At 58.9% G+C, this 23,022-nt stretch overlaps 1 protein-coding gene across 9 annotated transcripts in view; it reads right to left on the bottom strand.

The window, feature by feature from the left end:
- Slc37a1 (solute carrier family 37 member 1) overlaps nucleotides 1-23,022 on the bottom strand; it is a 67,019-nt gene that overhangs the window by 6,330 nt on the left and 37,667 nt on the right. For 7 of the 9 annotated variants that reach the window (XR_007110319.1, XM_047565363.1, XM_047565364.1 and 4 more), the window contains 10 exons: nucleotides 22,370-22,446; nucleotides 21,261-21,427; nucleotides 18,039-18,076; nucleotides 11,724-11,804; nucleotides 7,907-8,038; nucleotides 5,878-5,983; nucleotides 4,420-4,482; nucleotides 3,912-3,997; nucleotides 2,338-2,386; nucleotides 1,393-1,466 (listed from right to left, as the gene is read on the bottom strand). Coding sequence is in view for 8 of the 9 variants with exons in the window: in XM_047565363.1 (XP_047421319.1) it covers nucleotides 1,393-1,466; nucleotides 2,338-2,386; nucleotides 3,912-3,997; nucleotides 4,420-4,482; nucleotides 5,878-5,983; nucleotides 7,907-8,038; nucleotides 11,724-11,804; nucleotides 18,039-18,076; nucleotides 21,261-21,427; nucleotides 22,370-22,446 (873 nt within the window). In the remaining variant the exon portion in view is untranslated. The remainder of the gene's footprint in view (nucleotides 1-1,392; nucleotides 1,467-2,337; nucleotides 2,387-3,911; nucleotides 3,998-4,419; nucleotides 4,483-5,877; nucleotides 5,984-7,906; nucleotides 8,039-11,723; nucleotides 11,805-18,038; nucleotides 18,077-21,260; nucleotides 21,428-22,369; nucleotides 22,447-23,022) is intronic. The other 2 variants (XM_047565365.1, XM_047565367.1) reach the window with 1 other exon arrangement.

Here is a 23,022-nt window from a genome sequence, read left to right as displayed (position 1 = left end):
TGTGGTGCAGTGTGTCCCCATGTGGTTCAGTGTGCGTCCCCATGTGGTGCAGTGTGTCCCCCCATGTGGTAGTGTCCCCATGTGGTGCGGTGCATGTCTCCGTGTGGTGGAGTGTGTGTCTCTGTGTGGTACAGTGTGTGTCCCCTTGTGGTGGAGTGTGTCCCCGTGTGGTGCAGTGTGTCCCCGTGTGGTGCAGTGTGTGACTCCATGTGGGAGTGCGTCCCCATGTGGTGCACTGCGTGTCCCTGTGTGGGAGTGTATCCCCATGTGGTGCGGTGCATGTCCCCGTGTGGTGGAGTGTGTGTCTGTGTGGTACAGTGTGTGTCCCCCTGTGGTGGAGTGTGTGTCCCCGTGTGGTGCAGTGTGTGTCCCCAAGTGGTAGTGTGTCCCCATGTGGTGCAGTGCATGTCTCCGTGTGGTGGAGTGTGTGTCTCTGTGTGGTACAGTGTGTGTCCCCTTGTGGTGGAGTGTGTCCCCGTGTGGTGCAGTGTGTGTCCCCATGTGGTAGTGTGTCCCCATGTGGTGCGGTGTGTGTCCCTGTGTGGTGGAGTGTGTGTCTGTGTGGTACAGTGTGTGTCCCCCTGTGGTGGAGTGTGTGTCCCCGTGTGGTGCAGTGTGTGTCCCCAAGTGGTAGTGTATCCCCATGTGGTGCGGTGCGTGTCCCCGTGTGGTGGAGTGTGTGTCTCTGTGTGGTACAGTGTGTGTCCCTGTGTGGTTCAGTGTGTGTCCCCATGTGGTAGTGTGTCCCCATGTGGTGCGGTGTGTGTCCCTGTGTGGTAGTGTGTCCCCATGTGGTGCACTGCATGTCCCCGTGTGGTGGAGTGTGTGTCTCTGTGTGGTACAGTGTGTGTCCCCATGTGGTGGAGTGTGTGTCTCTGTGTGGTACAGTGTGTGTCCCCGTGTGGTGCAGCAGGTTACACGCAGGCCAAGGCACCCACTGTTTTGGTCTGAGGAAGCAGTTAAGGTCCCTCCTCTGCCATGTGGGTGACCCTGTTCGTGGTCTGGTGTGGATCCTTCCAGAATTTTCCACACCCACAGGTGTGAGTCTGCTCATCCATGCCCAGTTTCAGCAACACACTCAACACAAAGGTGGTCAGAGCAGGGTCACCCTGTGGGGGACGCTGACAGGGTGGAGAGGGCGACGGCCAGGCCACCCCCTCCTCTGCTGACTCACGGGGACAGCCCTCCACTTCTGCAGCGAGAAGCTCAGTGAGAACCTTGTGTGGCTCCAGATGGGGCTCTCGGGCCAACCTGCCCAGCACCCTGGGAGGGTGGCCGAGGGCCAGGCGTGGGCCACCCCAGCGCAGACAGACAGCACTCCACCCAGGAGTGTCTCCGTGCTTGTGCTGGTGCAGACGCTGCTGTGGGTGCGGCAGGTGCAGGGCCACTCACCAGGTCGGCGGAGACGGCGGTGGTGATGAGCGCGTAGGGCCCGCTGACCAGGGCCCCGCTGAGGAGCAGCATGGCTGTGGAAAGCGGAAGGGGTCTCAGAGGAGAAGTGGTCCCGGGACAGCCGGCCCGTGACCCGTGGCGCGACCCTCGAGTGGAGGCGGGTGCGGGGAAGGGCTGTTTGGTCTGGGCTGCCCCCAGGGCTGCGGCTGGTGCCCCTCCCCTGCCCAGAGCTGCGCCTGCTCAGCCCGGCCCCACCTCCCCACAGGCGTGGGCTCTGTGCAGAGGACCTGGCCTCGGGGTCCCACTCGGGGTCCGTGACGGCCAGGCTGCACCCAGGACAGCTCTGTCTGGAGGCGACGTCCCCCTGTCACAACAAGGCTGCACACTCGCCAGACGTACTGTGCACTCCATGAGCCACAAGGTCAGTCCTGAACTGCCCCCAAGGCCACTTTCCCAAGTTGGCCTTTGGCACACAGGAGAGTGGGCGGCTGCTTCCTGGGTGACTTTGAAGGGGTCGCACACGCCCCAGGTCCCCCTGACCCCACTGCTGACACGTCAGCATGTCTCCTAAGGGCTGGGACATAACTTGTGGGCGCTGCTGTCAGGAAATCCAACGGCCCCCCGACTTTACACAGCGCTCTGGGTGGTGGCTGAGGCCAGCTGGAAGGTTAGGTGGAAGGGCGGGCCCTGCCCTGTCCCCAGGCTGAGCCCCGCCAGCTGCTGGGCCCCTTGCCAGGCTGGCTCGGGTCTCACTGCCGACCCATGCTCTCCCCATGGCTTCCACCTGCGGGTGCTGGCGTGCCACCACGGGGCCCCATCCTGGCCGCACCCACACGGAGGCAGGCCTGTCAGCCCCAGCCCGTCACACAGCCCAATCCGGGATTTGTCCCCCAAGTTGTAGGGACAAAAAATGCAAGTGAAGGAAAGACAGCATGGCCCACCTACCTATGGTGGCTTCTAGGCCCATCTTGCTGACGGTGGAGAATACGTAGAGCTGGGGACGGGAAAGACAGGGTGAGGCGGTGGCTGCCCACGAGCTGTCTCGAGTTGCCCACCTGAGCGGCTGCACCCAGGGACAGCGAGGGCACTTAAATGTTCTTTGGCTGTCCGTGGCCCCACAGTGATGAGGACTAGGCTTATTTTGGGGACAGTGGAGAGGCAGGTGGGCAAATGGTTAGACTGCAAGGCAGTGACAGAGCAGTTTCTAGGACGTCAGAACACAGAGGTGACAGGCCAGCACGTCACTGAATCTTCAGTCAGCGAGGCGGTGCCCTCATCACCCCTGGTTTCAGATAAGGAAACTGAGGCACAGAGGGAGAGGCCACCTACCCAAGGCCTAAGGAGCAGGATGAGATCAGTAAGAAGGGGCCACCAAGCCTGGGGGCCAGAAGGGGACTGGGGTCCTTGGGGCAGGAAGATGCTTGACCGGGACAGGGGGACAAGCAATAGTAAGGGGGAGGGACCCTGAAGAGAGGAGCAGGTGCAGGAGGCCACGGGGGGAGAGGAGCAGGTGCAGGAGGCCACGGGGAGAGAGGAGCAGTGCTCAGGAGGCCACGGGGAGAGAGAAGCAGGTGCAGGAGGCCACGGGGAGAGAGGAGCAGGTGCAGGAGGCCACAGGGAGAGAGGAGCAGGTGCAGGAGGCCACGGGGAGAGAGGAGCAGGTGCAGGAGGCCACGGGGAGAGAGGAGCAGTGCTCAGGAGGCCACGGGGAGAGAGGAGCAGTGCTCAGGAGGCCACGGGGAGAGAGGAGCAGGTGCAGGAGGCCACGGGGAGAGAGGAGCAGTGCTCAGGAGGCCACAGGGAGAGAGGAGCAGGTGCAGGAGGCCACGGAAAGAGAGGAGCAGGTGCAGGAGGCCACGGGGAGAGAGGAGCAGGTGCAGGAGGCCACGGGGGGAGAGGAGCAGGTGCAGGAGGCCACGGGGAGAGAGGAGCAGTGCTCAGGAGGCCACGGGAGAGAGGAGCAGGTGCAGGAGGCCACGGGGAGAGAGGAGCAGTGTGCAGGAGGCCACGGGGAGAGAGGAGCAGGTGCAGGAGGCCACGGGGGAGAGGAGCAGGTGCAGGAGGCCACGGGGGGGGGGAGGAGCAGGTGCAGAAGGCCACGGGGAGAGAGGAGCAGGTGCAGGAGGCCACGGAGAGAGAGGAGCAGTGTGCAGGAGGCCACGGGGAGAGAGGAGCAGGTGCAGGAGGCCACGGGAGAGAGGAGCAGGTGCAGGAGGCCACGGGAGAGAGGAGCAGGTGCAGGAGGCCACGGGGGGAGAGGAGCAGGTACAGGAGGCCACAGGAGAGAGGAGCAGGTGCAGGAGGCCACGGGGGGAGAGGAGCCCTGCGGGTGGGGGCACCTGTGCTGCTGCAGGGGGTGTGGCAGAGGCAAGAGGGGCCTTGCCTGGAGCCCGGAGCCCAGAGCCTGGAGCTCGGAGCTCAGGACGCAGCCGGGCTTCTCAGGCACGTGGCCAGAGAAGAGCAGGCTGGTGTGGGGCGGACGGCCAGGCTTCAGCAGCCGAGGGGGATGGGGGGCTGACCGTGGGGGCCGCGAGCAGCAGCATCAGGCCGCAGGTGGAGGCCCGTTTCTCCAGTCGGTCGGAGACGACACCTGCCAGGATCCCACCTGCAACAGAGAGGAAGGGGCCTCAGGAGCGACCGCCCAGGCCTGAGCCATCCGAGGAAGAGAAGAGCGGGCGCGAGCGCAGTCCCCCAGGCTGGCTGCACTGGCGGCGGCAGCGGCCTTCTCGGGGACCAGTGCCCTGGAGGCCTCACCAGTCACGGCTCCGTGTGAGCCCTGGGTCTGGGGCCTTGGGCTGAGCTTTTCAGGTCAACCATGAAGCCCCTTTACTTGCTAGGGTAAAAACACGGCCTCTCGGTCACCTGCCTGGGCTGTGGTTTGAGGGCAGCGTGATGAAGGAGGGAGGCGGGGCCTAGAGCATTGGCTGAAGTCACTCAGGCCCACAGGCCCCTCCCCAGCGGCACATCAGCGCCCGGGTGTCAGCAGCACGGTTCAGTACAAGGCAGAACAGGGGGCAAGGGGCTCACCGAAGATCCCGCCCACGTCGAACAAGGTGGAGAGCTGGCCGGCTTTCTTGGCATCCAGGTGGTCTGTTGAAATGAGCGGGTGGCCTCAGAGTGTGCCACTGCTCCCAGGGCCACTTACACCCAGGAGCGTCACGAGTGGCCTCAATTTAAAAAGAACAGAAAGCCACGCAGCAGCTGCCCAGGCTCCCAGCCCAGACTCAGAGAGGCCCACCAGCCTCGTGTCCACTGGACGCCAGCTGGCAGCCAGGGGGCCCACGAGGGCCATTGACTCAGGACTGGGAAGCCAGCCTGGACGAGTGGGGGACACCCAGGCCTTCCTCGCCACAGAGGCAGGAGCGAGGCCTCAGGGCCTCCTCCAGACCGCACAGGCCTGTGCTGCAAGGGAGGCGGGTGCCAGCTGGCTGGGACGCCCTGGACGGCCACCGGACCGTTCCCTCAGTCCTAATGCCACCAGCAGGGAACTCAGCCTTGTTCAGCCCTCAGACTGACCATGCCCGCAATTTGAGATCTGTCTTAAAAGCCTCACCCTTGCGCTGTCACGGGAATAAGGAGGAAGCAGGGGCGAGGCCTCCCATTAAGGGCCTGCCCTTTGACCTGTGCTGTGACCTGTGGAAATGCGCGAGGTCACCAGGGAAGGAAGCCAGGAGCTCCCTGCAGCCTGCACCCCCCTCGGTCCTCCCTCCTGCAGGCTGGTTCTTGCTGGGAGTGCCACGGACAGACCCTCCCTGCCCGCTGGGCTGCCTCACATCGAGGCGGGGCTTGACCCTTGGGAGTCTGACCTCTACCCTCAGAGAGGCTCTGTTCTCTCAAGCCCTCCCGCATCCTCCAGGCTCCACCGTCTCCCCGACTGCCTCTCCCCAGGACCTCCTGCTTCTCCTCCTCTGGGACGAGGACAAGGGGCGCTGTGGGGCCACCCCCTCCCTGTCCACGGGAGCCCCACTTCCTCCACAGACCCCTCTCCTGGGCTGCTGAGGCCTCTTGTCGTGTGTCACACACGACACATGGCGTGCGTGAAGGACCCGGGTAGGGCTGTCATAATCCACAGCTTCAGCCACCACCGGACTCCAGAGACTCAGGTGGCCAGTCCGCCCTCAAATCAGAACGCGCCTCCCAGAGGCGATTTCCAGGTCAGACTATTAAGGGCTTTATCATCCTGATCCCCCAGGACCCAGCTCCTGCTCGCTGGCTCCAAAGTGCAACGTGGCCCAGATTTAAGTGCAGGCTGCCCAGAATAGGAAGCGCCCCGTGGAATTGGGAGCCAGGGCTGGGACAGAACAGTCAGCCCTTCGAACCCCACAAGGGCTTCAGTAGGACAAGAGCTGTGCGCCTCCCAGCCCCCTGCCTGAGTGTAGCTGGCCCTGGGATCTCGGCACACGGCCATGTCCCGGCACCGGCATGCAGGGCGCAGGGCTCAGGGCTGCCGGTGCCTGGCTGACCGCGTGCTTCCGGCAGACTCACCCACGCTGGTGATGTACATCGGGAGCCAGAAGAGGAACGTGTAGCTGACCAGCTTGGCGAACAGCAAGCAGAGGGAGAACTCGGCCACGCCCTGGAAGAGAGCGCGCTGGCGAACCAAGGCGGACTCGGGGCTGCAACGTGCAACTCCGGGCCTGCGGAAGCCCGGCACGCCGGGAGAGGGCCACCCACCGGCAGAGCCGCCGCTGCCCGTCCAGGGAAGCCAGAGTCGAGGGAAGCCTGCCCTGGTGGACGCATCCCACATCACCCGAGCACCTGATGTCACAGGATTCGCAGGGAGCACAGCAGGGACCTTTCCACTAGTTTTTGAGCCTTTAGTGACTTCTTCCTCTTCCCTGGAACCATGTGAATCAGTGTGTCAGGAGCACACAGAACGACCCATCCCGACGCCAGGCTGCTGCACTGCTGGTAACGGCAGGAGCCGGGGATGCCGTGGAAGACGGGCAACAGGATGGGGGGCGGCAGGGGACCGAGGCTGGGGTGGGCTCTGCAAGCCCGTGAGGAGGTGGTACCTGTGACACAGCGGCTCTAGGTCCCACTGGGAGCCCCTGGGAACCCAGACACTTGGGTGCTGGACGGCCATGCCGTCCACACACACGCTCACCCACCAGAGCAGATGGGGACACGTCTCCACCCTGCCATCAGCTGAGCCTCCTCCAGCGGGCCTGCACCTTGGGCATGCTGCCTGGGCTGTGGGGTCCCTGCCTCCCGGCCCCAGCCCATTACTGGGCTCGGTGTAATTAAATCGCCTCACTTTGTCCTCAGAACAACAGAAGGCATCACCGCAGGTGTGAAGCCAGGTGACAGACGGGACGAGGAGGCTCAGGAGGGTTGCGGGTCACACAGCTGGGCAGCAGCGGGGCGAGGCCTGGGCCTCCAGGGACGCCGCGTGCAGTGACGCCCTGCGTGGGCAGCAGGGTCTGGGACGGTGTGCAGTCAGGCACGCAGGACCCTCCAGCTTACTGACACAGCTTAAAAATGACTTCTGCTTGAAGCCACCCTCCACCGGCTGCCGGCAGAGGCCTTTCCAGTGGGCCGGGGGCCAGGCCTGAGCCGACGTCTCCTGCTGGCTCGAGGCCGCCTCGGTTCCCGCTGGGCCCTGGCGGCAGCCTGCCCTGAAGTAGTGATGCTCATCCTTTTATTTCCATGACGCTACTCTCAGGTTCTGGGCGACACCATTCCGCTGTCCAGCCCTCCCTGTTCCTTCCTGAGGCGAGTCTGAGTGGGGCCCACTGACTCCTCAGGCCCCGGCAACACGGCCCCACGGCGGGTGCTGCCGTCTCCCTGCCTCTGCTCTTGGCTCTCGGCCTACGCGTCCTCACACCTGAAGGGATGCCGCTGCGACCTGTCCTTGCTTACGGCTGAGTGAGCGGCGGATTTAACAGAAGAACTGAGGAGACACTAAGAGATCCCGCGGCTGGGCACCTCCCTCCATCTGCTCCAACAGCCTTGTCCTGGAAGCTCCCTACACAGACTGCCACCACGGACCCCGGGCCAGCTGCCCCAGGCCCAACCACGTCCCGCTGCTGGGGCCCGAGGGCTCCTCTCAGGCACTGCTCTGTGCTCCCCTGGTCTCTGCACCCGACTCCTCGGGCTCCTGCTGGCACCCAAGGGCTGTCACTGTGTAACTGAGGCACTTCAGAGGGAGAGAAAATGGAGCCGGACCTGCCTGCGGCCACAGACCAGGCAAGGGTGAGGCGTCTCCCCGTCACAGGCAGGCTCTCAGGAGGGAGGCCAGAGCCCGGGGGCTGTGGGGCCAGGGAGAGGGTGCAGCTAACAGCAGCCAGAATTCCTGCTTTCCCAGCGAAGACTGGAAGCCCTACTTGTCCAGGAAATCCCTGACTTTCCGAATGGAATAACTAGTTCAACAAATGGAAATGGTCCCAAGCAGTCAAGTGCTCCTGCAGCCACACGAGGCCCTGAAGCTTCGGGGCCACGTCCACCACGCACTGCACACCGTGGGTTCTGCAGCCACGGCTTCCTTAGCCAGCACTGCCCCGCAGGTACTTACAGGGATTCTCAAGGCCCCGGTGAAGCTGATGGCGGCCGTGCTGCTTCCACTGTCCCCCGGGAGGACGACGACATGGCTCGGACAGATGGAGCTTTTCCCATCCGCCAGCAGTAAGCACTGCATCTCTGGGTCCTGGACAAGGGTCCCATTGCAAGGAAAAGCACAGGTGTCAGCAGCCGGTGGGTCTGGCTGGAGGGGGGCGTGCCCCTAAACACTCGGTGATGCTGTCCACCAACCCTGGGGACATGGGTGACCTTCCCACCACGGCCACTGCTTTGCCCTTGTGATTTTATGAAACACTATGAACACATAAAATCCTTTAACTTAGGAATTCTAGCAAACTGTGAAAAATGTGAAAAGTGAAAAAACACTCGATAAATTAAACATCACACGATGGATCAAATGTGGAGGAAAGCTGGTCGATTAAAGTTCGTCCACATAAACGACCCATTGTGCAGTTGTTAAATGTTAGAGGATTTTTAACAGCATAGGAAAATACTTAGGATGCATTAAGTAATCACATCATTCAAAGCTGCATTTCCTCGCGATCCCAGAGAATGCTTAAGTACCTACCCACGTAACCTGGTGACTACAGGGCTTTTTCTAGACACAAAGAAGTTAAAATCTAAACAAACAATGATTGTCACTGAGGGAAACGGAGGTAGGATTGTTTTTCATGATCCTGCATTTTTTTAAGTTCATTATGGATACACGTTATCAGAGGCAGCATTATTTATTCATAAATCGATTCTGATATGTTGAGGTTTATCATATTCTGAACATTCCTAAGGGACTAAGTACGCATTTATGACAGCAAAGAAGAGTGATCCGCAGGTTCAGGGCAGAGTCCGAAGTCAGAAGGAGGCTGACCTAGAGACCCTCTTAGTGACTGACCCGTGAAGATAGAGGACTTAAAAAAGGAAATGCTTCTATGCATTTTAGACTTTCTGCCAAATCAAGCAGGTTTTATTGTATTCATCTCACTATGACCTATGTAAGCTGGATTCTAAAGGCAGTAAAAATTCTTAAAAGAAAAAGAAATGAAGATGTGACACAGGTCACGTCTGCCCTTGGCATTTGGAATTCCTCTCAGTGAAGACAGAGATCGGGAAACGGGGTGGCTGGCTGCGGCAGCTGAGTCCGGAGGTTCAGCATCCCTGGGGCCCAGGCAGCCCGGATCCGCGTGGCCCAGGAGGCCAGGAGCCCTGACCAAAACTCGCATCTGGGTCCACGCTGACCCGCAGTCGATGCTTCTGCCTGGAGGTGAAGCTTCCCTCCAGCCTCCCTCCAGCCCCCTGCCCCAGGCAGGTACAGGACTCAAGGCCACAAAGTCCAGGAAATGAGGACCACGTTTGAGTGTGGGCGTGGCCTTCCTCTCAGGAGCGAGGCGGGGCGGTGCGATCAGTGTCACCCATGGTGCTGCACACGGGATGGGACGGCACTTGAGAGCCCCGAGGCCACGCTGGCACGGCCCTGAGGCAGCAGTCTTTGGGGCGGCCCAGGCTGGCTGGTCCTGGCTCTCAACTGAGAACCTCAGGACACCACTGGCCTTTCTGAACAAGAAGTAGGCGAATCAGTGGATGAAATGCAGCCACATGAAGAGAAAACGAATGACAAAGGGCCTGTTTAGCCAGGAAAGGGCGCGCCTGACCCGAGCGCAGTGGCCAAACGCCAGCCACAGAAAACCACAAGGCCACGGACCAGCCCCAGGTGCCCGGCCACCCTCTGCCCTTCCAGGATTGGTGAGGTGCTCCAGGGTGCACCCTGTGCTCCTGAAGCGGAGCGGAGCCTAGCTCCCGTGGGTGGAGAACAGGCCTGCAACCCGCCCCTCGACGCTTCAGGGTCACCAGTCACCAAATCCCAGTCCTCTGTCGTGTGGAGGAGATGGAAAGGAAGGCACAGAGCTGGGCCCAAAGGGACCCTACTCCTGACCCCTAAACAAGCAGGTTTCCATCTGTGCAGGCTTGTGCGGCCCTGCAGGTGCAGGGGCGTCTGACCACAGCACGCCCCCTGCAAGGCTCCCACTTTCAAGAGCACAAGGGCTCCCTGCTGTCAGAGCCGCAGGTTCAATCCCCAGCAGGGAGGGTGCAGAGGGGAGGGGAAAGGAAAACAGATGGAATAAGCACCCGACACACAGGAGGGATGTGTGCAAGAGCACCCGAGCTGTCTGCTCCACGCTGCAGGAAGGCCACCAGGGGCAGAGCTGGGGACCGCACCCGGTGTGCAGGTGCAGGTAGAATGACCTTCAGCATGAACACACCCACCCTGTGTCACTGAGTCTGATCCACAATCAGAAAGATCCCCGAAGAGGCTAGGGAGGACAGTGGCCTCAGGGATGGCAAGTTAGGACCATCTGGAGGCAATCGGCTTCCAACCCAGGAGGACGAGAAGAGTGCTCATTCCCTGCCAACGCGACACCAGCGACCTGCCTCTTTCTCGCATTTTCTTCCGCAGCCTGATTCTTCCCTGAGCCATTGAGAATGGTGCCCGGCACTGACAGAAGCCAGCAGCACCATATGCAAAGTGGGAGACTGGACACCGCGCGTCACTCTGGGAAGAGAGACACCAGGGTGTGGTGCCCTGCTGGTGGGACACTGCCTGCTGATCCTAACCCAAGGGCAAGGGGCGTGCTGAGGGTGGACGCCAAATGAGCCTGCCAGTACCTGTCTGGCCCCACCCCCATCCCCTTTAGCCTGAAATGACCTGCTAGACTTCTAAATATGTCACTGGCAATTTGGTGACATGTTAAGAGATAGGTTTTTATAAAAGGGATAGAAAAGGAAAGAGGGAAGCTCTACAGAGCAAGGCTAGTTCACAGAAGGATAGCTGCATCAGAACAAGGGCCTGTGGTGTGGATTCAGAGGAAAGGGACAACCTTCAGGGACATCAGAGAGGAACTGCAACCAGGTGGACATTAAGATGTGATTTTTAAACACTATAAACTCAGAAATGAGTAGAGAGTAAAGCATTTTGGTTGAGTTAGTCAATATCCCCACTCCCTAAAATCCAAGGAATAAGAGGCACAAGACGTCAGCTTTACCTCCTGATCTTTCAACCACCACAAATAAATTTCCCCAGGCAACAAAGAAAAAAAGTTTGTTGGTATATTTAGCCTTTAAGTGATTTGATTTAAAAAGAAAATAGCTTATTTCTATGATTAACACCAGATCTGAACTGGTCCTGGAGGCTAAGTACAGTCAGTTAAGTCTTGGATGAGAGGGGCTTCTGGAAGAATCTGGAAGGAGAAGGCAGGGTCAAGGCCCAGGTGCTGGCAGGAGCCTCCCACAGACAGAGCAGCAGCTTGGCAGCGCTGTGCCTGTTTCCTCATCTGTGAGATGGGAGGGCGGAGGATGCTTGTGCATGCTCCTCCTCCCTCCCTCACCTGTCCTTGGTCCTGTAGTGCAGCTCGCTCCCACCCTGCTCCCTGCCCCACTCCTGGAGGCTGGGACCTGCTGGCTCCTCCTGCTCTGGTCCACGCCCCTGGGGACCAGAGGCCTCTGCTGCTCCCAGCCACCCTGGGTGCAGCCCCACCTCTGCTCACTTCCAATAAGTACCCCTCCCATACCCCCAGCAGGGAATGGCCTGGGGCACCGAAAACTGGGAACAGCTGTTGAATGAATGACTTTCACATTCTATTAAAAACAGAATAAGTTTAGCTTAATAACCAAAGAAAGAGAAGAAGGGCTAACGCAAGTTTTATGGCTGAAACATGAGGCCCAAGTGTTTAAAGACCCGGGGAGTTGGCGACACACCCGGAGGGATGGACAGTCCCGAGCTGAAGGACCTGCGTCCGGCCAGCGGGAGTCAGGCGACTTACCAGAGGCCTGCTCTTCTCGCCGTGCAAGGCTGGCTTCTGGAGTCTGAACCGGTCGGCTGCACTCTCATAGCCTTTTGAATGCTGGGAGGGAAAAACTTAATCAGAGCCATTAGTCAATCAGTGGCCAGAAGTTAGGTGGCCTTTACTGCAGCAAGGATGCATTCTGTCCCCACAAAAACATGACCCAGAGAAATTACAACAAACGTTTGAGATGACACAACGGACTGAGCAGCTCCATTCCCAGGCTCCGAGCCTCAGAGGACAGAAAGTGCCAGTGAAACCCTTTCTCAAGACACAGGGGTAAGGGAGAAACGCCCAGTTAAGGCCACGGGGGCTTCGGGCTCCCCAGCTCAGGAGTGAAGGAGCAGCCTCCTGGCTGGCACCAGGCTGTGTCCCACCTGCATCCACAGTCGTGTGAAGAAGCCCCTGTGATAAGGAGCAGCGTCAAAGCTGTTTTCAATTCTCCACTGGGAACATTTTACTGCTCCTTGTTTATGCGACAGTCTGAACAAGTCTCCTTCAAAATAAGGGACCGTTCTCCACTCAGAAGTCGTTATTCACACTCATCCAAATCATGACCATTTCTAAGACAAAGAGGCCCAGGTCCACCTAGACCTCCAGCCCTGGTACTGGATCAGCTCGAGGGAGAAAGCCACCAGCCCCTGGCGCTATGCAGGAGACCTGCGACTGAGGCCAGGCCACTCCCAAATGTCCAGAGACAAGTTGGGTGCTACCACTGCCAGGCGGACCGTCAGCTCCACGCTCCCGCGGGACCGTTCACCTTATCATCTGAGACTGGCAGAACCCCTCTGAGGACGTCTGTGCTGAAATACCCCAGCTGGGCAAGGACCTGTGTCCCCGACCGGGCCAGCTGGAAGGCGGTGGCTGGCCTGCCGTCCACGCTGGGGCACGCAGAGCTCGCAAGGCCAGTGTGCATGTCCTCCTCCCGGACAGAGCCGGTGTCTTTCGGTCAGGGACACGGTGCTCAAGGGAAGCCCCTTTGCAGCTCTGTGCGGACAGCAAAGCACAGCAGTGAGGAACTGTGGGGCAGTGTCCTGACGGGAAGGGGCCTGCACTTCTTCCCACCTCCTGGGAGACAGATGAACCAGCTGGAGCTCCAGCCACTATCTGGACCAACCAGCCACTCGCTCATTCAACAGGCACCACGCCTGTGCTGTGTGCCAGGCACCGTGACGTCGGCTCGGGTGCATCGTCTTGGCCTGAGACCCGTGCACAGGGGTAGAGCAGTGGCAGAGAAGCCTGGGTCCCTCAACCCTGGGACACATCTCACCCTGGCCTGGCTACCTCTCGCACCTGGTGATTGAAGAGAAAAATACATTTTCACCTTGTTTCAGTCAAAACATGTGCATTTTCCTTTTGCTTGGAGATAACAGCATTAAATTTGTCAAAACCCCAATACAGACCCTAGACTGGGGTCCCAAATAGATATTCCAAACCTAAATAACACAAAGAGCAAATATGAATCAGAAGAACCAATTCCAACAGCTCTCCCACAGTAGAGGCGGACGCAGAGATACATGCAATTTCAGGGCATCCTCAGACCGAGGCAAAGAGACAACCCAAGTCTCCATTTCACAGTTCTTGTGATTCATCTGAAACAAAATCTGGCTGGGAAAATCAGTTCTGGACCGTACCAAGGCTGCAAGCTTGCAGGACATGGGGACAGTGGAGCATGCTAGAAACACCAGGGATGCGGCCACAAAGCCCCTAATTGGGCAGCTCTGCAGGACAAATGTGCCGCCTTCCTCAACAGAAATAATTCAAAGGAGAAAAACAACAAATGAAAAATAAACACAGCGACCTATAAGTGAAGAGGCTTCAGGGACACACTGGCCAAGGGATGGACAGACCATGGTTGGATCCTGATTAAAACAACACAGAACCCTGTGCGACAGCCAGAGGGTCCAAGCGCTGACATGTGAGGCAACGGGGTTCTTGGATCTTAGAAACCCACAACAGCACCAGGAGACGGGTATCCTTCCAGCTCAACTCAGTGGGAGCTCAGGGCCACATGGCCCTCAGCATGCTCCCCCTTAGAAGAGATTCGTCCCTTCAGGGGTGGACCCTCCTGCCCCAGGCCCTGCCGCCCCTGCACCCACCCGTTGGCTTTCCCTTTCTGGATTTGGCACTTCCCACGGGCTGGGCCTAGCCCAGAGGCACAGTGCTTGCATGCACGGAATCGGACCGTCCGTGGCCAATTGTGACGGGCTCCTTCTGCATGGCATGGTGTTCTCGGGTTCACACGCATAGTGCGTGTGGGCACTCCACTCCCAGGTGCAGGGCACCCTGTGCATGATTCCTCTGCTCACCAGCCGAAACACATGCATGCTGCGCCCATGTTTTGGCTACTGCACTTCAGGCTGGTAATGTTCATGAGCAAGCTTCGGTGTGGACCTGTGCTCTCTCCTGGGGGGCTCTGAGCAGTGGCCCTGCTGGTCACAGGCAACCCCATGCCCCACTCCAAGGAACTGTGGGACTGATCTCCAGGCGGAGGCACAAGTCACACCTGCGTGGGCAGGGAGCTCCAATGTCCCCGTGTCCTCATCAACACGCCGTGTCTGTCTTGATCCCAGCCGTCCCGTGGGGTGTGAGCGTACCTCTGTGGTTTTGAGCACATTTTTGTGATGGCTGGTGATGTGAGTAGCTACTCGTGCGTTCAGTGACCACTTGTATACCTTCTGAGGAGAAATGTCTGTCTGGATCCTTGGGTCACTTTTTAACTTGGTTGTCTTTTTCATATCTTTTTTTTTTTTTTTTTGCATTTTGGTGCTGGGGATTGAAGTCAGGGGTACTTCACCACTGAGCCACATCCCCAGCCCTCTTAATCTTTAGAGACAGGGTCTTGCTAAGCTGCTGAGGCTGGTTTTGGAGGCATGTTAAGAAATAGGTTTTTATAGAAGGGATAGAAAAGGAAGAGGGAAGCTATACAGAGAAAGGCTAGTTTACAGATGGGTAGCTGCATCAGAACAAGGGCCTGTGGTTGGATTCACAGGAACTGAATCCTCCTGCTGCAGCCTCCCAAGTCGCTCGGATCACAGGTGTGCACGCCCTACCTGGTTGACTTGCTTGTCGTTTTATTCCTGACTTGTAATAGCTCTTTATAAATGGCAGATACAGTCCCTTATCAGACATGATTTGGAAATATTTCCCTCCCCGTTCTCTGGGGCTGTGCTTTCACTTTCTGGGTGGTTCCCTTGGAAACACACAAGTTTTGAGTTCGGATGCTGTCCCTCCTCTCTCCCCTGCCGCGCCATGGTTTGCACGTGGCGTGGGCATGTCCCTTGGGCTTGTGTGCCCAAGTTCAGCCCCTCTGTGAGGTATCGGAGGGTGGAAACCCCACCTGGCAGTGCTGTGTGGAGGTGGGGCCCCAGAGCGGTGACTGGGCAGAGGTGAGGCCATCGGGTGGAGCCCAGGACTGAGCCCTGGTGGCCTCACCAAGACTCATACACAGGCACGCTGACCCTCGCCATTCCCGGGCCACCTCGGGACTCTACCAGCAGGAAGGCTGCCGCCAGACACAGCCCTGGAGCTTGCATCCCAGAGCCACCGGCACAAATAGACCTCTTTCCTTAACGCTCAGCAGCCGTAGTGTTGTGCTGCGCACAAGAAACGGGACTGACACACACCCCTGAACTCTGGGTGTCACGCCCGAGAAGGCTTTGCCTACAGCCACCAAGACGCTCCTGGGTTTTCTTCTGAGGGTTCTGAATCATATCTAGGTCTCTGGGCTCTTCAGGTTCTGGTGACACCAGGTGTCCCCACGCCTGCCTTGGGACTAGCGTCCTGGCCGGATGGCATGGCGGTCCTGTCTCATCAACTGCCGTCAACGTGAAGGCCCCTTTGTACCCACTGCTGCTGTGTCTGTTCCCATGAGGGCACGCTGCTCAGTGACGGCAGCTCTGCAGGGAGTTCTGAAATCAGGACGCTTGTTCTTCCAGCTTTGTTCTTTTTCAAGACTGTTTTAGAAAATCCAGGGTTCATCCTACAATTACCTTAACTTTTAAATTTCCATAACCAAAACTTTTGAATATTGGAAAAAGTGAGGACTGTATCATGAAAACACCTCTGAGTGGGACTTCCCAGAACGCGGCGCCCCAGAACCAGTCAGCCCAGCGTCCTCCGGGGTGTCTCTGTAAGAGCCCCCGCTACCGCCAGGCAAGCGAGGAGCTGCAGCGGGGGTTGGCCGGGTGGCAGGACTGGGTGACAAGGTGTGGCACTCAGTGGGCGTGTTCTCAGAACAGGGAGCACTGCTGTCTGCAGAAGCTGATGCAGGATCCCCAAATCAAGCTGACTCCTCCTGTGGCCCAACGACCACCCCAGGGACTGGGAGGGGAAGAGGAAGAGGTCCACTCCCTAGGAACAGCCTGTTCCCTGCCCTGAAGGAGCTCAGCGCACAGCTCAGAAAAGATTCAAAGGGAGGAAAATGAAGCAGAGGTCAGTCCAGCCCTGGCCCACACATGCCGTGGAGCCCTGTCCACACACTGTGGAGCCCCGTCCACACTCCGTGTCGCCCCTGACCAGCACACCTATGGCAGAGTGCCTTCTGGCCCAGGCCTGCTCTGTGCACTCCTGGGAGCTGGCTCTGAGGAAGACGGCCCCTTCCCCAGTCCCTTCCCTGCCTGTCCATTTCCCATGCACAGGCCAGCCCCTGTGGTGGGAGGGGCCCTCCTGGGTGGAGGTGCACCCACGTCTCCCCACAGGCTCTAGGGGGCTCGGGGACACACCCTCCAGGAGTCTACAAGCCCCGACACTGAACCCAGGGCATGGCAGGAAAATGGCTTCGGAACCTCTTGTAGGTCTGTAGTTTGAAACCATACTGTTTAGTCTTCCATAGGCAGTGGTTTTAAATGGATTTTCTTGTTTTCTTTTTGTTGGTAAAGCACCAGAACCCTGGGTTGCCAATGAACTGTGCGGGGAAGCCAGAGCCATCCATTAAGCCACGGCCGGAGGAGCTCTGGCGCCCTCTCCTGCACGAGGCCGGGACTGCGGCAGGACAGCCGGCTCCTTGCCCATGGGGACAGCCAGCCAACAAGAGCAAGGACTTCCCGCCCCGTGAAATGGCCGCTGAGAACCATCAGGCAAGGCAGGGCATGTGCTGCCTTCTACTTTGAGGAGGGCTTTTCAGGGGAAGTGTGAGGAGGGGTCTGAGGGGCAGAGGACCCCAGGGAGGAAGGATGGAGGGCCAGGAAGGAGAGGTGACAGGAGGGAGTCCATACCATGCCCCACAAACCCACGCTAAGAGCAGAACTGACGGCGCTGGCACAGGTGGCCTGGTGAGGGTAGAAGGCCTGGATGACTCCAGGGGTCTGGCCTGTCCAGGTGGACAGGGGCCCCTTGGCCAAGATGGGCAATGCCAAGGCATCAGTAAGTTTATGGGGCAAAAATCAAGGGATCTACTCTGGTTGTGCTAAGTCTGAGGGGAGAACTAGATGGTTCCATGGGAAGTTCAAGTGGGCAGTGGGATCAATGACCATGGAGCTCCAGGGACGCTGGAGTCTGAGGGCTCTCCTGCAGGGGACGGGGCGTGAGGGCAGAGCAGGCTAAGGAACAGGCAGCAAACACTGCCCAGGAGCCTGGCCAGTGTGCCCCAAGAGAACCAGGAGGCTGTGGCCACCATGAATCCAAGGAGGGAGGGACAGCCCCACCTAACGGTGGTGCCAGCTCAAGGTGGGCGAGACGGGTACTGCCTGCACCACATAGCACATGCTGCTGCTGGCACCTTGGTGGCTAATTCAGAGGGATGGTGGGGACGAGGACAGGAGGGGAACTAGGCCAGGGGCCTTTCTCTTAGGATGGTGATCATACCACAGGACGTGCCAGGATGGCATGGAGAGGGCCTGGGGTGCCGGCAGGAGCCAGCCCCACAGGCCAAAACGGGAGGGGCAGGTGCCAGGGGGCTGGCCCAAGAGGGCAGAGGACATGGCGAGGAGGCCGCAGGGCGCGTGCCCTCTCCTGGGGCTGCTGGTCACCGTGACGCTGGGGCTTCACAGCTGAGCACGAGCAGAGTGGAGTGGCCAGGAGTGCGGTCGGCGTGCCGGCAGCCCAGGGCCCTCTGAGGGGCGAAGCTGGCCACCTGGCCCGAGAGCTCTGCTCCAGTCAGGCAGACCCCCCGGGGAAGCCTGGCCCAGGCCCCTCCGCTGGCTTCCAGAGCGAGGAGTCCAGACTGTGCGGGACCCCGCCTGGCGGCTGTGGCACAGCCACGGTCAGTGCAGAGGAACCAGGCCCGCGGGGCTGGGACACCCGGCCAACAGCACCCAGTTCCAGAGTGACCAGAATTGGAGAGCGAGCCCTTACCGTGGACAGGGTGGAGGAGCATCTGATGTCCTTGGGATCTGAAAGGGCAGATAGGAGGACAGTGTGAGCCATGCTGCCCACGGGGACAACGGACAGAGCCAGAACGCGGCCACCCTCCGTGCGGGGCCTGAGGGGCTGTGTGCGGCGGACCTGGGCTCAGGAACCGCAGTCGCTCTCCCACCGAGAGCACCCCAGGTGGCCGTGTGACTGCAGGGACGCGTGCCCTTGCTCAGTCAGCAACCCTTCACCACCCACAGGCCGCCCGGCAACACGCTGCACACCCGAACACCCAGGAGCCAGTCGGAGAGGGAACAGGTGCCACCTGGGCTCTCACTCAGACAACCTGAGTTTAAGGAAAAGACTGCTGAGGTTGGGGAGGTGAGGCGCCCCGGCCACCCCCTCCAGCGCCCCACCTCTCACGCTCTGCTGGCCGCCGTCAGAAGCGCGTGCTGAGCTTCAGGGCTGGACACTTCCTGCTGGCTGCAGGGACCCGGGTTTGACCAACACTGACTTAAACTAAACTAAACTCAAATGCACACTACCTGTGTAGGAGGAGACGGCGTGCACGGCTGGGGCTCGCTTCCATGGTGCTGGAGAGGGAACCCCAGGGCCTTGAGCTCCACCCTACCCCAAGTCTCGTCTTTTAAGGTGACTGTGTAAATGGAAAGTACTTAAGCGAAACCCAGAAGAACCCATCCCAAGGACCCAGCTGTCCATGGCTGCAGTTAGGGAGCATCTACCAGGAGGAGCCGGCAGTGGCCAGGCTGGGCCTGGAGCAGGCCCCTCGGCCCCACCCACGATGTCCCGCGGTTCAGACAGCCGTGCGGCACCGCCCGGGCCTGGTGCAGCGCAGGTGTCGGCTGATCTTTCAAGAGGGGCCAGAGTCAAAGGCTCCATTCTAAGGCGGGGAGCAAGAGGTGGACCTGGCAAACCCAGCAGCAGAGGACTGCAGGGAAGGCGCGAAGGCAGCTGTCCTGCCAGAAGCTGGGGAGGGCTGTGGCCAGGAGGTGCCCAAGGCCCAGCGCCAGGCCCTGGAGGCAGCCTGACTGGAGGAGGGGAAGGAGGGGGACCGCCAGGGCACTGAGACAGCATGGCAGGCGCTGGGACGGGCGGGAGGTGGGATAGAGGGAGGAAGTGCCTGGGCGGTGGAGGTGGGGCAGGGTGGACGGAGAGGACCCAGAGGGCGGAACGGAGAGTGGTCAGCAAGCTCGCAGGCGCTTCACCACAGGTAGTAGTGACGACTACAGGCTAATACTGTGTGCAAGACAAAGTCCCAGGAACTGGGCCTGTGACCAGCGGAGAGGAGGAAGGGAAACCAGGTGGCGCTGGGGCCCTGCGGCATGGCCTCCCGGCCCTCGGCCCCAGGACAGCCCTCAGTGACAGTGGGTGCTTCCCTCCCAGAGCCAAGGAGAACGGGAGGCCCGAGCTCCGAGGGTCCAGGGGACCACATCCATCTGGTCAAATCCCCAGAGCCTACAAGGCCTGTGCTGCACTGCAGGGCCCAGAGGCCCGGGGCCATGGACACAGTGTTTCTGCCCTGGAGTGGATGAGGGAGGAGCAGCAGGGCCCCCAGACACGGCAGTGCTGGGTTGGGGGCCAGCAGGTCACCCTGAATAGGAGAAAGGGGTGGGAGGCAGGTCCAGGAGGGTCCTCATGCTGCAGAGCTGGGCTGCCTGTGCCATCCTGCTGAGCAGGACGCCATCCAGGATGTCTGAGCAGGAGGTGACGGCCAAGGTCCCGGGCGGCGTATGCATCAGCACACTCCAGTCCACAAGGCCGCTCCTCCTGCCCAGAACGGACCTCTCAGCTGCTGAGGCCTAGGAGACAGAGCCTGCCTGGGAGCAGCCGGGGTCCGAGCGGCCCTTCCCGGACCTCCAGGGGCACGCAAGCTAGTTAACTGCCACGCGCTGGATGCTGGGCAGCAGGTCAGAAGACCTGCCTGGGCCGCAGGACACCTGCTCAGCCAGTCTGACACCTGCTAAAATGGCTGAGCACTGATGCGGGTTGGGCGGGGCGTGGGGGGCACGTCTATGAATCTGAATCTCCATTTTCATTTTTGTCAACCTAGAAGGCTGGTCCCAGAGCCTCAAAACCCTGCCTTGCTAGATGCTGGTTATTTTAAATAATTTAAAGGGTTAGTTTCGGAGCTGAGTGCGGTGGTGCACACCTATAATCCCAGTGGCTTGGGAGGCCAAAGCAGGAGGATTGTGAGTTCAAATCCAGCCTCAGCAACTTAGCAAGGTCCTAAGCAACTCGGCAAGACCCTGTCTCTAAGTAAAAAAATACATATATAAAAAATGTGGCTCAAGGGTTAAGCACCCCTGGGTTCAATCCTTGGTACCATACATATAAATAAGGTTAGTTTTGGCAACAACAAAAAAGTGAGAAACAAAGAGAATATGCATTCATGTTTTGGAAGATGAGCTGGTATCTCGGAGTGTCCAACCCAGGCAGAGGAACCTAACTCCCTGCCTGGGCCCTGGGAGCTCACAGTGGGGGCTGTCTGGTCGCACTAGCACCACATGACTATGTTCTGCTTCAAGGTAATAGAAGAGCTAAGTGCCAAACATCTATCAGAATAGCTTGCCAGGTTAGAACAGCCTGGCATCCCTATCAAGTGTGACTGTTCAAATCCTTGTCCTGCCAGAGCCGTACTTAAAAAATTGTTTTTGAAATCAGTTAGATTAGAAGTTCAGTACTGACTCTGGAATGGACAAGGAACTTGGTTTTCCGGTAGACACTCTGCCTAAGTAAGATATCCAGCCTTAGGTCACGCCTTAGTTTTACAGCCTTGTTCAAGATACAGCTTATCAAAAAGCAAACAAGTAGCAAGGTCCACTGCCATTTGTGGAGGAAAGGCTGGGGTGAGCAGGGGCAGCCACGCTGGCCGGGCCTCCCCAAGGCCTGAGTGCCACGGCAGACGAGGAGGAGAGTCTGCACACCATGCCTGGTGGCAGGGAAGGGGCAGGGGCAGGAGGGCAGAAGGAAGGGACTTCCACAGTGGTGTCCCTAAATCAGGAAACAGTGGCAACTGCAGAAGACCAGGACGGGGCTGGCTACCGGGAGGCCCGTGAGTGAACAAGGAAGCCTGGAGGCCGGGATGGCAGCGTGACAGGTGCCCGCAGGATGCCCGCGGCAGCCCACACCCAGGGCTCCAGGGCCTGCCAGGCAGGGGAAAGTTAAGGCCCTCTCACGGCTGTCTCCAGGGCCAGGTGTACTCACGTTCAATAAGAAAGAGGAAGCACACTATCCCCATGGCTGCCACGATGGCCCCAGGCACGACGAAGGACAGGCCCCAGCACGTGGACACCCAGTAGCCAGCAATCAAGGAGCCCAGAATGTTGCCCACGGAGGTGTGGGAGTTCCAGACGCCCATGATCAGCCCTCGCCTGCAACACAAGACGCCAGCAGGGTGAGGTGCTGGGCGGGTAGGGACAGTGAGCAGCCGGTCCTGCCTCCCCAGGGCGCAGGACCAAGAGGTTGGCAAGAGAACCCTGTTTTTATTTTGCCTCAGGCTGTATAATCACACAATCCATTTCTCTCTCAGAGCTTCTTTGTTCTGTAATTAAAAAGAAGAAAGAGGCCCTTTCCTGCTGTTCTCGGAAGGCCCAGATTTAAGCGTGCACCTCCACGGGCTGCACCCAGTCACAGGAGCAGCCCTGGATGGACGCAGGCTGTGTAGCCGCAGGCCAGGTGCCCGCAGCGGGCTCCCAAGTCCCGCTCTCGGGACCCACATTAGCTCCTTTCTCTGTGGCACCTTCCTCCCTTACTTAACCTGCAGCTTGGCTGGACAGTCTGCCCACAGGGACAACTCCAAGTGACCCTGTGCTGCCATCAAATCACCAGAGTTGGGCCCCAGCCCTGCTCTGTATGCACTGGGTGACCTGGGTCAGAACTTCTCCAACTGCCAGGTTAAAATGCAAATTTGGCATCCAAAGAGCTGGGTGGGGCCCTGGATTCTGCATTTCCCACAGGCTCCTGGAAGCTGGGTGAGGCCTACACCATGGGGTGGCCATCAGGGTGGCCTTCGGATGTAGTCTAAGTGACACAGGCTGGAGCCGCCCACACAGCTGGGGGCTGGGCTCCACCTCTCACGGTGCAGCCCCACCTGAATTACTTGGAAGAAGAGGGCAGTTAAAATGCTTTCTTAGGGCTGGGGATATAGCTCAGTAGGTACAGTGCTTACCTTGTAAGCATGAGGCCCTGGGTTCAAATCCCCCAGTACCAAAAAAAAAAAAAAAAAAAAAAGTTTCCTGAAAGGAGTTAAAAGAAAAACAAGAAGCACAGGGGTCTTTTAAACCATAAACGCTTTTGACGGCTGCATTTCTCACCTTCCTTTCCCAAACCAGTTGCCGAGGCAGGTGACGACGCTGGGCCAGCCGGTGGTCTGCACCAGTCCATTGAGGATCTGCAGGGGGAGAGGAGGCTGGAGCATGTGCCCGGTCCCTCAGGCAAGCCCCACAGCACTGTCCCATCCTCCTGGGGCTGGGGGACTGCAGGGCCTTTGAAAAAGAGGCCAATACCTGTTTTGTATGGCAGCCAAAGTTTTTGTGTGTGTTGGGATGGGACCTACAACCTGTGCACTCTAAGCACAAACTCTACCACCGAGCGACCCCCGGCCCATAAAGACAAGTTTAAAATGTTATATTTGTGATTAGTTTCAATTATAAATCTTAAAACATCACATGTACTTTCTATAACACAATACCCATATAAACGTCGTTTAAAATGTATGCAGTTTAAACTCTCTATGTATATATTTTAAATAAAAGTAATAACATGCACATTGTGGAGACGTTCGAGTAGGTGGAGGAGAGCGAGGGGGCCGGGCGGGACCCACTGCCAAGAGCAGCCCCTCCGAGGGCTCAGGCCGAGCTTGCCAGGCTTCTTGGAGTCTAAAGATTTTATGAAGAGAGCTCGTGCTCCCTCTCTCTACAGAACCGGTCACAGTCGTACGACTAAGATGCTAAGAAATGGCCCCTCT

Source organism: Sciurus carolinensis, chromosome 9 (assembly GCF_902686445.1).
Source record: "Sciurus carolinensis chromosome 9, mSciCar1.2, whole genome shotgun sequence".
NCBI classification, from domain to species: Eukaryota; Metazoa; Chordata; class Mammalia; order Rodentia; family Sciuridae; genus Sciurus; species Sciurus carolinensis.
Note: the sequence above shows the minus strand (reverse complement) of the source record. Positions and strands in the feature narration are given on the sequence as shown.